The sequence below is a fragment of the Microtus pennsylvanicus genome, chromosome 6 (genome assembly GCF_037038515.1).
Source record: "Microtus pennsylvanicus isolate mMicPen1 chromosome 6, mMicPen1.hap1, whole genome shotgun sequence".
NCBI classification, from domain to species: Eukaryota; Metazoa; Chordata; class Mammalia; order Rodentia; family Cricetidae; genus Microtus; species Microtus pennsylvanicus.
This window is the reverse complement of record NC_134584.1, coordinates 105,587,592-105,601,863: the sequence shown is the minus strand read 5'-3', so window position 1 is coordinate 105,601,863 and position 14,272 is coordinate 105,587,592. Positions and strand designations below refer to the sequence as shown.

The 14,272-nt window shown below is 49.2% G+C and overlaps 1 protein-coding gene across 6 annotated transcripts in view; it reads left to right on the top strand.

The window, feature by feature from the left end:
- Positions 1 to 14,272, top strand: part of Has3 (hyaluronan synthase 3) — a 40,618-nt gene that overhangs the window by 16,010 nt on the left and 10,336 nt on the right. For 3 of the 6 annotated variants that reach the window (XR_012910957.1, XR_012910958.1, XR_012910956.1), the window contains exons 2-4: positions 1,806 to 2,444; positions 6,019 to 6,120; positions 7,020 to 10,003. Coding sequence is in view for 3 of the 6 variants with exons in the window: in XM_075977105.1 (XP_075833220.1) it covers positions 1,806 to 2,444; positions 6,019 to 6,120; positions 7,020 to 7,943 (1,665 nt within the window). In the remaining 3 variants the exon portion in view is untranslated. Of the gene's footprint in view, positions 1 to 1,805; positions 2,445 to 6,018; positions 6,121 to 7,019; positions 12,439 to 14,272 lie in introns of those variants that run through there. The other 3 variants (XM_075977105.1, XM_075977106.1, XM_075977104.1) reach the window with 1 other exon arrangement.

Genomic DNA, 14,272 nt, shown 5'->3' with positions numbered 1-14,272 from the left:
GGGCCCTGGGAAGACGAGTAGGGCCTGATTTAGCTATTATTTCTTGGATTTTCCGTTCCTTCTCTGGGTCGTGGAAATCGGCACGTGGGTGTGGCCGTGTGTCTTTAGCCAGCCGGGTGAAGCTCAAGCCGGGTGAGGAGCGTGGCGAGACCTTCGCTAGCTGCCTTGGACCTGACCGGATAGCCTCCGGAACTGCACCGAGGCGGGGCGCCAGGGCGCAGGTTGCTGGGCTAGCCAGGGCACCTCCTGTCCCTTCCCAGAACAAGGCAAGCCGTAGGGCCCGCAGCGCCCCCCCCCCCATGCATCAACCAGAGAGGGACAGGCCTGGGGCGTCCTGGGCTGGGTGTGTGCAGGGAGAGCCGGGGGTCCTACAGAGGAATCACGCAGTGGCTCCTGGGGCTGGTGGAGCGTTGAGCCCCAGAGGCCAGGCTTCCCGGAGAGGCCAAGCTGCCTAGCGCCCTTTCAGATCTACACGGCTGGAAGAATGCTTGTGCAGACTGAAGCAGTGACTGCCTGTTCCTCACCCATCCTATGTGAGGGGTGTCTTTGGCAGCAAAGTCTGTTCCTGTTGGGATGGGGCCCAGTTTCAGGGAGATCAGAGTTGAAGCAGGCTTGGAAGTGAGAGGTCATTGTCTGAGACAAGGGTGGAAACGGATTCTCCGGATGGGACAGGTAGCAACGACAGGAGGGGAGGGCAAACTCTCCTTACCCCTCTGCTTCATACCCTCTCCCTGGAGAGCTAATGTACATCCATTTTCTGGGAAATCACCTAGATCTGAGAAGCAAGGAATCATTAGCACCACTCCCGGGAACAGGGACACTAAATCTTTGGGCAAGGTCAGGTAGCCAGGAGGCAGTGGAGTTTGTCCAACCCTTGGTCTCTGCTGCCAAGTCCTGGGCTCCTTTCCTTAATGCATAGCTGTTCCCAGCGGGGCAGGTGCTAGGAACCCCAACTTAGTTACCAATGGAAACCTGCATTGTTTGCCCGACTGGCTGGGCAGGGGAGCCTACCAGGGCACTAGGACCAAGTAGGTGAGAGTCCCCAGCAGCCATCTCTGCAGTGCTTGCAGAGCTTCCCTCTGGTTCTCCGTGCTGGACTTGCAGGCAGGAGGGCTGGCCATACCCCAACTCTGACACACACACACACACACCCCACCCCCCGTCAGTTTCCCCTCTGGCCTTCTCTCCTGTCTCTCAAGGAAAGGAAAAAGTGAAAGCAAACACCAGGCGGTTCTTAGGGACTAGTGGTGGAAAAGGAAAATTATTTGTGTCTATCTACCTCACACCCCTTCATGTTCCTGCCTCTGCTTTCTCCGTGGGTTTTTCCTGTTACAGAGGAACAGTTCCCCCTAGACTGTACTCACCCATTAGAGGTGACGGCTATAGGCCATGGGCTGACACCTCTTCTCCCATGATGCCTGTCTCCTTTGTGCCCAGGGTCCCTGCTGAAGCTCTTCCACATCCCAGGGACTAACTAGCCTTTGGTTTATCTACGGTCAATGCTACTCTAATTCCCTTACCTGTCATCTGTTTGCTCCTGGATCATGCTGTGAGGTTAGGAGTAGGACACATTTTACAGTCACACAGCTAAAGAGGGAGTGGGCTGGGCAGACAGAAATGGCAGAACTGGGACTTGAACCCCAGCAGTCTAGCTTCTGAGTTTCCATGTGGTCTTGGTCAAGTTCAATGAAGTGTCAATGGTTTTTATTAGTGGGTCGTTTCTTGTTCTGGGCCTATATCTGAGGATGCTCCTCTGAGACTGCTGCCCTGCCCCTGCCTGACCCCACTATCTCTTCTCTTCCCAGATGCCGGTTCAGCTGACTACGGCCCTGCGTGTGGTGGGCACCAGTCTGTTTGCCCTGGTGGTGCTAGGGGGCATCCTGGCAGCCTACGTGACAGGCTACCAGTTTATCCACACAGAAAAGCACTACCTGTCCTTTGGCCTCTACGGTGCCATCCTGGGTCTACATTTGCTCATCCAGAGCCTGTTTGCCTTCCTGGAGCACCGTCGCATGCGCAGGGCAGAGCGCCCACTGAAGCTACATTGTTCTCAGAGGCGACGTTCGGTGGCACTCTGCATTGCTGCCTACCAAGAGGACCCTGAGTACTTGCGCAAGTGCCTGCGTTCAGCTCAGCGCATCGCCTTTCCAAACCTCAAGGTGGTCATGGTAGTGGATGGCAATCGCCAGGAAGATGCCTACATGTTGGACATCTTCCACGAGGTTCTGGGTGGCACTGAGCAAGCTGGCTTCTTTGTATGGCGTAGCAATTTCCATGAGGCGGGTGAAGGAGAAACAGAGGCCAGCCTACAGGAAGGCATGGAGCGCGTGCGAGCCGTGGTGTGGGCCAGCACCTTCTCATGTATCATGCAGAAGTGGGGAGGAAAGCGTGAAGTCATGTACACAGCCTTCAAGGCCCTTGGCAACTCAGTGGACTACATCCAGGTAAGGCTGCCTCCCTAGAAGTGTGTGCACACTGGCACATACTCTCTCCTCGAACAACTTAAATCTGCTGGAGGTCTTGGTGCTGCTGCCTGCCACCCCTCCTTGCCCATAAACAAGGCATAACAGTTCTGAGGAAACCCTGGGTTGTCCAAACCTGGGCTGTGGTTCTGTTGGTAACTGGGCAGACTTTTGAACTGGAGTCCCCATAATAACAGCAGCGAAAGGGTGCACAGCACTGACTCCATAACAAGCACTATTGAGGCTGCTTCAGATATACCCATTCTTTTAACCCTTACAATAGCTCTGCGGTTCAGTGCTGCTCTTTCTGGGTTCAGAGAGAGGCGAAGAGAAGTTTAGAGGATAACTTGCTTAGGTCAGACAGCAGACCATGTGAGCCCGGCAGTCTATCCACGGCCTGCTTTTAGCCCTTGGCTCACTCCAGGCAATAGGGTGACCAAATACCATAAGGAAGTTTGAAGAGGGAACTAGAGAGATAGCTTAGCAGTTAAGAGCTCTGGCTGGCTGTTCTGGTGGACCCACCTTCCGTTCCCAGAACCCTCTCTAACTTTAGTTCCAGAGTATCTGACACCCTCTTATGGCCTTTGTAGGTAATGCATGCACATGATGCAGACTTACATGTAGACAAAACACTCAAACACATAATAATAATTTTTTTTTCTTTTTGGTTTTTGGGACAAGCTCTGTAGACAAGGCTGGCTTTGAACTCACAGAGATCTGCCCGCCTCTCCCTCCTGAGTTCTGGGATTAAAGGTGTGCAGCATCACATGACATAAAAATAAATCTTAAAGAAAAGTATAATGAATAAAAGGATTCTGCTAAACACCACTCAGCTTTGTTTGCGTTAGGGCCACAAAGTCCTGTTCTTCCTAGTGTTGAATTCATGTCTGACAGCTGGAGGGACACAGGCATATGAACGGCCAACTTCCTTTATCCAGTGTTGGCAGGGCTGGAACTCAAACAGACCCTGCCCAGATCCTGATCAAGTGGTCGCTGGCACCAGAATTCTATTAGACTGGCAAGGTTTGCATAGCTTACAATTTCAAATACACACTAGAGAGAGCAAAAAATATTAAAAGTACACATTTCAGAACCAACTAGAAACAGACAACTCAGTTGCCCAGGTTCTGCTCCAGAATTCCTCACAGCCTCTTGTGACTTCTACACTTGCCAAGGGTTCTGCCATCTGTTTACAAACACGGAGAGAATAGTGGCTGTTTAGAAGCCACGGTGTCCCGAGGCCATCTCATTGGCATCATGTTCAGTCCCTGAATACTACGAAGTGTTCGATAGTATAAAGTTAGCTTGTGTGTGTGTTTCTCCCCAAGACAGGGTTTCTTTGTATGCGTGGCTGTCCTGGAACTAGCTCTGTAGACCAGGCTAGACTTGAACTCACAGAGATCCTCCTGCCTCTGCTGGGATTAAAGGAGCACAACCACCGCTGCCCAGCCCTACTTTGTTTTAAAGATTGTTTTTATTTCATATGTACGGATATTTTGCCTGTGCACCATGTGTGGTTGGTGTTCATGGAAGCCAGAAGAGGGAATTTGATTCCCTAGGACTGTAGCTATAGGCAGCTATAGTAGTGGGAATCGAACCTGGGTCCTCTGGAAGAGCAGCCAATGCTCTTAACTGCTGAGCCAACTCTCTAGCCCCACTCCCCCACCCCCCTTTTAATGTTATCCTTGTATAATAGTTGACTTGTTTGTCTTTTCCTAAATCCATGGACCCAAGTATGTAAGCAGGGATGTGTCTAGAAGGCTGTTGATTCTGCAGTTTACCTGGGAACTTGGGGTCTTTGTTAAACTTTTCTTAGAACCCAGAAGCACAGGAAAAGGCCCTTTGTCTTGATTACTGCTCAGGCAACAATAACTTTATTAGCCATTCTCTGAAGCACAGGAGCCGACCAAACCTGCTTTGCCTGTCTTCGTCACCTGTGTTCTGGTGGACCTTCAGTCCCCCACTAAAGCCTTGCTCTGCTCTTCATGGTCCTGAGCCACAACCTAAGGCAGCCCTGGTTACAGCCAGTGCACGTTTGCTGGGCTTCAGCCACCCTTCCAACAGTCCTGCTAACGATGCGTCTGCTCCTCTGTGGGGAAAAACAAACCTTGCCCAGCCAGGGGAGACCCAGGCAGAAGTTACTCTTCCTTCCCTAACTGCATAGTTAGGACCTTCTTGGAGTGGATGAAGCAAAACAGCACGGAGAATGGGTTAGAAATGGTTACTGAAGCCAGGTGGTGGTGGCACACGCCTTTAATCCCAACACTGGGGAGCCAGAGGGAGGCAGATCTCTGTGAGTTCAAGGCCAGCCTGGTCTACAAGAGCTAGTTCCGGGACAGGCACCAAAGCTACAGAGAAACCCTGTCTTGAAAAACCAAAAAAAAAAAAAAAAAAAAAGGAAAAAGGAAGGAAGGAACAAAAGAAGGAAGGAGAGAGAGAGAGAGAAATTCACTGAGTCAAGACCAGCAGCATTGAGCATTTGACCATTAAATTGAGGCGGCAGCTCTGGGAGTCTAGATGGGACCTTCCCCAGCTCCAGGATGGAAGGAAGTCTGGTGGGAGGACAGAGAAAGCAGAATTGGTGCTGATGGCTATACACTCCCCCTTTAGCGTTCTGCTGCTTGTTTGTGCCACCTTGTCTTCTAACATGAAGAGAATGTGTCAGAGGCAGCCTCATTTCTTCTTGGTTCTGGAAATTTAATTAAGGGCCTTATGCCAGCAGCTTTAGTAAAAGCTTCTAAGGGATTTGAGTTTATCTGCTTGGAGAACAGTGACCATTGAGCCCAGTCAGTGGTTAGTAAGTAAACCCAATTTCTCTGCCCAATGGAATGCCAGGACCATCTCAGTAACTTCAAAAAGCATACAGAAAAGGCTGGTCATGCTGGCTCACAACTTTAGTCCCAGTAATTGGGAGGCAGAAGCGAGCAGATCTTTGCGTTCAAGGCCTTTCTGGTCTACATAGTGCTTCAGCACGGCCATGGCTACCAAAAGAGACTGTCTCAAAATGAAAGGAAGGAAAGAAGGCAGGCAGGAAGTCAGCCACCATGATACATGTTCCCAGAGCTCAGGTGCAACTAACCTGATATGATGCAGGTGTGACTGCTGGCAACTGCTGCCAGCTTCCGGGTTTATTCGGAGTAGGTCAGATAAGAGGAGCTGTTGGCCTGTCATAAAGACTTGGCCAAGATGCCAAGCACAGAAGGTTTGGGCAGCAGCAGCTTCGTCTCATGGAGGGGCTTTTGGGCAGGTAGGCTCATTCTTACCCAGGGCTGTAGGTTCAGCAGGAGAACACTGTAGGCAAACTACCGATGACAGCATCTCAGCAGTAGCCTGACATCATCCTCCAGGACGCTCTCCTTCCCCTCGTGGTACCTGAACTGTTAGCTGTTCATTTCCTTACTTCCCTTTGCTTTCCCCTCCCCCTTTCTACCTAGCATGGGGAAACTTGCTGGGAGTGAATGGGAAAGGGGTCAGGCTCCTCAGGCAGGAGCAGCCCCCCCCCCAGGCGGGAGGGTACTTATACAGGCGAGAGCGCTGACCACGCACTTCCCTGCAGGTGTGTGACTCTGACACCGTGCTGGATCCAGCCTGCACCATTGAGATGCTCCGAGTCTTGGAAGAAGATCCTCAAGTAGGGGGTGTTGGAGGAGATGTCCAAGTAAGAAGTAACCAAGAGTGCCTGGGGGTTGGGGCTGGCCTTTCAGGTTTACAAGCCCAGTGGGATATGCCTGGGAAATGAATCTCTGGACTTACTAGCATCTGGGGAGCAGTTTTCCTGATAGTTTTTGTGGTTTTTAAGGGCTCACTGCACCGACTGCCCAACTCATTTCCTGCTCTTATTGAACATGAGTAAGGGGAGGGGAGCATTAGAAAATTTGAAGAAGGGGGCTGGAGAGATGGCTCGTCTATTAAGATCACTGCTGCTCTTGCAAAGGGCCCAGGTTCGATCACCAGCATCTACTTGATGGCTCAGAACGTCCTAACTGCAGTTCTAGGGGATCTGATGCCCTCTTCTGGCCTCCACAGGCACATATGCCATTGGTGAACAGACATACATGTAGGAAACATTCACACAGTAAATAAAAAAAATTTTTTTGAAAGCTCATGTATTTGGAAGGACATAGGATCTGGATACTACAGGTCTCAGAAATAACTTCCTTTTGGACTGATAGTGTAGCAGATAGCTCCCAAGTTAGTTCCTTGAAAAGCCCATGTTCTAGGGAACGAAGGCTAAAGAGCTGTAGGGAGTATGTTAAGCACACGGAGCCAGGTCTTCTGCCAGAGGACACTGCAGGCAATGTCATGTCACCTTAAGGGCTTTCCAACCACCAAAGCCTCTCTAAGACCAGGCACTGACTCCTGGGGCATCTTAACCGGGAGTCAGTGCAGGTGTAAAGGTGGCTGGAGCTGGAGAGTGAGGCTCTATATGACCACTCCGAGTTTCAGATTCCTCCGTTCTAGTAAGTTCACAGCTAACATCCAGGATTGTGAGCAGTAGGCTGTAGAACTCAGGGTGGAAAGGCCTCAGATGAACACAGCATCTCTGTCCCCTTACAGATCCTCAACAAGTATGATTCATGGATCTCCTTCCTGAGCAGTGTGAGGTACTGGATGGCCTTCAATGTGGAGCGGGCCTGCCAGTCCTACTTTGGCTGTGTGCAGTGTATCAGTGGGCCCTTGGGTATGTACCGCAACAGCCTCCTCCAGCAGTTCCTGGAGGACTGGTACCACCAGAAGTTCCTAGGCAGCAAGTGCAGCTTTGGGGATGATCGGCACCTTACCAACCGAGTCCTGAGTCTTGGCTACCGGACTAAGTATACAGCACGCTCTAAGTGCCTCACAGAGACCCCCACTAAGTACCTCAGATGGCTCAACCAGCAGACCCGCTGGAGCAAGTCTTACTTCCGGGAATGGCTCTATAATTCTCTGTGGTTCCATAAGCACCACCTCTGGATGACCTACGAATCAGTGGTCACAGGCTTCTTCCCATTCTTCCTCATTGCCACAGTCATACAACTTTTCTACCGTGGTCGCATCTGGAACATTCTCCTCTTCCTGCTGACGGTGCAGCTGGTGGGCATTATCAAGGCTACCTATGCCTGCTTCCTTCGAGGCAATGCAGAGATGATCTTCATGTCTCTCTACTCCCTTCTCTACATGTCCAGCCTCCTGCCAGCCAAGATCTTTGCCATTGCTACCATCAACAAGTCTGGCTGGGGCACTTCTGGCCGAAAAACCATTGTCGTGAACTTCATTGGCCTAATCCCTGTGTCCATCTGGGTAGCTGTTCTTTTAGGTGGCCTAGCATACACAGCTTATTGTCAGGACCTGTTCAGTGAGACCGAGCTAGCTTTCCTGGTCTCCGGGGCCATCCTGTACGGCTGCTACTGGGTGGCCCTCCTCATGTTGTACCTGGCCATTATTGCCCGGAGGTGTGGGAAGAAGCCAGAGCAGTACAGCCTGGCTTTCGCTGAGGTGTGATCTAACCCCTAAGTAAAGTGGGACAAGTGCAATGGGTAAGGGAGGGGAGGGAATGGAAAAGACAGGGTGGGAGGGCGCAGGGAGTGTTGTGTTCTAGTTTCATGGCCGAAAGGACAAACCTGAAATGCGAAGAACTGTGACTGTGGTGTGGCCTGCGGAGCTTCTGCTCTCGAAGCCCAGCACTGATTGTTCAGGTGCAAGGCAGATGGACTTGTCTGTTCTCAGGCTAGGTCTGCTTGCCCTTGCACAGGCAGTGATCTCGGAGAAGATTTTACTTCCTTCTGTTAACTACAGAGAGTCCAGAAATGGGCTAAACCAAGTGCTAACTTCCATCTTGTGACAGCTTCTAGTACAGAAGCAAGCAATGACAGACTTTAGGAAAATGTCCTCCTACCCTATTTAAACACGAGGGATAAGATAAGTTCCCATCAAGTCTGGCCAGCTAGTATCCCCTTCCCCAACCTCTAATTAGCCATCAATGCATTACGATTGTGCCTGAGATAACAAGGCTGGGAAGCCTGATCTTTGATCAGAAAACAGGGTCTAAGAAATGGTGCTTTATGTAATATACTCCACTCCACATCAAAACATCCCAGGGATAAACCAAGCCCCCAGGGGTTAAGTACTGCGTTTGGTGGTGTTTGTGCATATTATAAAGGAAAGTTTGGTCATGGGTACAATCCCAGCACTTGGAAGGTAGATGTAAGAGATCAGAGGTACAAGGCCAGGTTGGGCTACCTGAGCTCCCAACTCTTACAAAAATAATTTGACAGGATGGACAGATTGTCGGGGTGCTAAAAAACCACAGAAGCCTTGGACTGAATGTGCTCCAATTGGAAACTGCTCAGACTTTACAAGGGTTTCAAAATTGTCAAGACATTGTACTGAGATCAAATTCACCAGGAAGCTCAAAACCCAATGTGTTCAGAGAAGTCTTAGTTACTATTTTGGCTCATTCATACCTGAATTCCTCTCAAATTCAGCTCTGATCTGAGGCCAGACATCCTACTTGATATTTCATTCCCTTCAAAGGCACATAGTTGTTCTTGGTTGTGATTTTCTAGTGGGGCAGCAGTTACCTCTTCATTTTCATGGGGAAGCTTCTTCACGTGGCAGAGAACAAACTCTTACAAGACTTACAAGGCTGCCCCCTACATGCATGGAAAGAATACCATTGCTGATCACAGTTTTTCATCTCGGAACTGGTCAGTAACGTGGCAACTGGTTGGCATGTGTGACTTTTAGATAACCGTTCTCGACAATCATCCCCAGTGGAAAGCTTTCTGGTGTTGCCCAAATGAACCCTCAAATCCAAGTTGGTCAACTTTAAGACAATCCATTCTCCTCAGTGGCTTCTCTAAGGAATCCTATGGCCAGGTAATGGATACTCCGTTTGCTCTTCAGTCCGGAAACCAAACTAGGAGCTGGAACTGGTCCAACAATCTTCAGACCTCTCACCACGCTGAGCTGCTTGATTTTCCTGCTTCTTTTGGGGAGTGATGAGAAGCTTTTTTTATTGTTTTGAAATCAAGAGCAGACTTGGCTTTTGGATCTAAAACCTGGGAGCGTGACTAAGCCTTTGACTTTAGGGGTGCTTATACTTGTTCCAAACATTTGTTCTCAGAGGGGCCAGCTAACCCCTCAGAACCAACACTAAGGTGGAAAGCGGTGTACACAGGTGCTTCCTACAAAGGAATGAAGTGCACTCGGAACCACAGATGGGCAAACCCTGGCATTTCCCTTCCTCTCATGAACGCAAGGGTTTTCTAGATGTAGCTAACAGTTGCCACAGCACACAGACCTCAAGTTTCCAATAAAATTGCTGACTGATGTCAAGCCCAACCAATGGCGGCTGGGAAGCGGCAGCCATTTGTTAAAGGCTGTTGCTCTGGGCTTTTCTGCAATGGAGGCAATCCGGTCAGTCAACCACAAGGCGTGTTTCTCTTCAGCTTTTACTTGAAGGCTAGCACAGGACAGTGGACTCCGGACGAACACTGCTTGCCCTACCGTCACTCCTCTGCCTTGCACTGTGGTCGACGTTCCTCAGATTAAAGATGCAGGTACAGTAGTGAGCTTACAACATTTGACCTCGACTGGATTTTCTAATTTATTTTGTAAGTTTTCCAGCAGCAAAACTAAACTGGGTCTACAGCTGTATCCCTGTTTCTTGCAAGGGAAGAGCCTTTATACAATGAGACTCATTTTGAGTTTTCCTCATTGGAAATTTCAGCCTCTTTTGTATTACTTCTACAATTTGTAAACATATTTATTTTTACCTGCTTTTTTTTAAACAAGGAGGGAACTTTATTTAACATTAAGGGTGGGAGGGAATCAGAAGGGAGGGGGCTTTGGTGGTAATGTTCTTATCACAGCCATTGAGCACAATGCATGGGCCTCTTGCCTCTTAAGCAAAGTCACTCTGCAGAGGTGTGCAGCGGGAGCTCATCTTCAGGTAAGCCTCCTTGCTCACTGCTCTGTCTACCTTGCTTCTGGAAAACCTCCTTTGAGTTTCTAGCCTAGGCCATCTAAGTTCACAACCTTAACATCAGACTTATAGCCATCCTTCTCCTTGAAGTCTTAGATGAAGCCATGCAGTCCTTTTACTGTCTGTACTTAATGGTGATTGATCTTGTTCCCAGTGCTGTACATGGCTAGGAGTGACATGCTGGGGCCATACTCTGTACTGCACTATGTAGCAATGGGGCTGTGACTAGCCTTTTCACAAGAAGCTCCTTGTCCAGGAATGGAGGAGGTTGTTGAGAACTCGCTACTGCTTATGCAGGCTGGCCATGCTCCAGCTCAAGTTTTCCCTGACGTATTTAGAAAGCATTCTAAGGATATGACCCTCCTTGAACTCAAATCCAGGAGCTGCTCCTGTTCCTCCAGGTTGCCAGACAAATCATAGGTGGGAAATCCTCATAGAGTGCAGCAGAAGTCTCCCAGGACCCCTTTCTCAGGATGACCCTTCTGCTACCATCTTTCTTGATGCTGTTGTCATTGCAGGTGCCACAACCAATGTCCCTCTCCCACCCACCCGCAACCACTTTTGCAGCTTTAACTCTGCCTTCTCCTTCTGCACCTCTGGGACTCTGATAGCAGAGCTCCACTCCCGTCATCCTCCTTGCTGATGTTTATGTTCTTTACTCCAGCATCATCTAGTGAGATACTGGCTCCTCTTTACCCAGGACCACCTCTCCACTCTGGGTAATTGGTGCTGACCTTTGTTCAGCAGTATGGAACCTAAGTCCCTTTTTTTGAGTCTAATGCTTAAGAGGCTATATGTCATCCTCCAGCACTACCACTCTGAGGACTTTCTTCCCTTTCTGCTTAGTCATCTTAAAGGTCACCATCTCCTTGAGTGTGAAATACTGAGAAGCTGAGGCCCTGCTGAACTTACAGTTGCAGGCTGACCCAGTTCTGCCAATTCTCATGAGACCATTGGTTTATCACTCTAGTTCACATGGAAAGTGTCAAGTCCGTTCCTCTCCAATTCCCCATCTTATCTGGTTACCAAAGAGCAAAGGTTTTGCTGTGTGAAGACCACTTGCATGGTGGGGTTTGGTACAAAGCAGGTGCTAGGGCTATTTCCACAGTCCCACGTTCTTCTTGGCCAACTTTTCACCCGCCAGGCTCACGTTCCCCTGCAGCACACCTTCCTCCTCCTGTACCACTCCTTTGTCCTTAAAGATCTGTCTCTCCTTGGAATTAATGGCATGCTCCTCAGTGAGGTCCTGCAGGTCTCAGGCAAACTCCTTCACCAGCACTGATGCTGATCTCTTATCTAGCTCTTCCACCAGCTCAGTCCTCTACTCTGCCAAGTCTTCTGTAGCTCCTCACCATCCAAGCTTTGGTGCTCCCCAAGGCAGGGATCATACTCCCCCAACTTCTGGCTCAGGAGTGCCTTTCTTGTAGCTCTCTCTAAAGGCCATGGGATTGAAACCTTGGCTGCTGTAAGCTCCTCTTAACACTGGCCTTCAAGAGTTTCAACCTCATCTTGGCTGGACTTGGCTGAGTCAGTTTGAAGACTGAGTAATAGCATCTTCTGAGCTGGATGGGGCATCACACTTTCTGGCTTCTCTACTGCTCAGAGTGCTGTGCAGCAGCACCATTAGGGACCTGAGCTTCCACCCCCTCCCCCACCCTCACCTCTGTTGACTGCAGGTGCCATTCTGGTGCTTCTTGTATTCCTGATGTTGCTATGGCAGCTTGATGGTGTGCCTGTACCAGCCACCACTGGTTCTAGCCACCTTTCTCTCAAAGGAGCTCAATGACCCCACAGTTAGTGCTAAATTGGCCTTATTGGGCCACCACCAAACCCTGATGCCATGAAATGCAAACAATTCTGGTGACAAGGCAGCTGCCAACCTGTTGCTGGCAACCATGAGCGGCTGCTTCTAACGCCGTCGTTTTCATTGTCCTTGGAGATTAGCTTTTTGCTGTTTTCAGGTCAACAATTTTTTTTACTGAACTTATCAAAATAAAAACTCTTCCACAATGCTGGTGTGTCCATCGCTGTGACAAAGCACCCAGGTGAGCTCTGGAGGAAAGTTCACCTGGCTCACACTTTTGGTGTCCTATCACTTTACTGTTCTGGGTACATGGCGAGGCAGAGAATCACAGAGCTAGAGGAAGCCAGGGACAACACACCTCTCCAAGCTATGTTCATATGACTAACTCTCTCCAGCTGTGCTCTGCCTAAAGCCTGCGTCACTTACCAATTAGCCTCCTACACCATGACTATCAGCAGAGCTGTTTCTCCACCGATGTCCAAGAATCCACCTCTTACCTCTACTATAGAGCTTCACTGGGGACCAAGTCTTCAACACATGAGGTTAGAAGTTTAGATCTAAAGAAACCGCTGGAATCTCAGAGCTATGTCCTCCTGTACTTAATAAACCTGATTCCTACTCTAGTTTTAAAAGGACTAATGGTAGAAATGGTAACAGTAGAATTCAGAAGTAGAATAAGAGGCCAGCAAGATGATGGCCCAGGAGTAAAAGAAACTACTACCAAGCCTGATGACCTGAGTTCAATCCTTGGGATTCATGGCAGATGACCACTGCCCTAGCCCCTACTGTCCTCTGACTCCCAGACGTGCAAAACCATTATGAGTGCACACACACCACTCAAATATTTAAAATGCTGGGCTGGAGAGATGGCTTGGTGGTTAAGAGCACTGACTGCTCTTCCAGAGGTCCTGAGTTCAATTCCCAGCAACTACATGGTGGCTCACAACCACCTACAATGAGATCTGGTGCCTTCTTCTGGCCTATTTATGTATAAATAAATAAATAAATAAATAATAAATAAATCTTTTTAAAAAAAAAGGAAGCGGGAAGATATTAAAAACAATTAAAATGCTGATTTAAAAAAATTCAAAAACTGGGCAAGTTGTCACACTTGCATCAATTTCGGGAATTAAGTCACTTAGGCCACCCTAACACGGCACATGCGTGAATGCTCATGCATACGCAGTATCAGTGACTCTCAGGCTCATGAAATAACGATCAGATGCAGTCTCCCAACCAAAAAATGCCAGCTCTCCTCCAATTACTCCACAAAACAGAAACAGAAGAGTGACGGCTAAACCAAAGCTTACCGTTCAAATGCAAGCATGTTGGATATAAGGTTGTTGTCGCACCAAAACAAAGACAAGCAGAGGTTAAACGTGCCCACTGTGGAAGAGAGAACAAAATGGAATGACCCCAACAGCCCTCTCATCCCATTTATTAAAGAAACAGTAAGAAAAGAGACAATGCAGGAAAAACACCAACCATCCTTCACATCAGGCCGAACAAAGCACAGTGATTCTCCCTTTCATCCCTCCACCCCCACCCTAATTCCCCAATTCCCATCCACATCAGTTTAAGTTTTGAGGTTCTTTGATTGGGAGTACCAGTGGAGAGGGAGCTGGATGATCAGAGGAGCCTTAAATCTGGCACCTAAGTCCCAGGAGAAAGGAGCTGCAGGTCCAGTCAAGCAGAAATGTGTGGATCTGTGACTTGAGTGTCCACCTCTCCGTTCTGTGTTCAAGCCCCCAGGGAAAGGTCTGGCAGTAGAACATGACCAGGTCCAGGGTGACCAGGCCAGAGTTACTGAAGCATGGTCCGCTCACCAATGCAGCATCACTAGACAGCAAGTGAGCAAATTCTCCAGTGGTGAACGGGGGAATTAGGACCTGCAGGCCAGTGCATCCCTGAGGAAAAGTCCACAAGAACAAGTCAAGAAACTAGTAAGAAACGAGGGGCAGAAAGCTGTGGGACAACACACAGCAGGCGTCCAGAAGGCCAGAGATGCTTTTTCTTGAGTCAGGATCATTCGATCTGTCA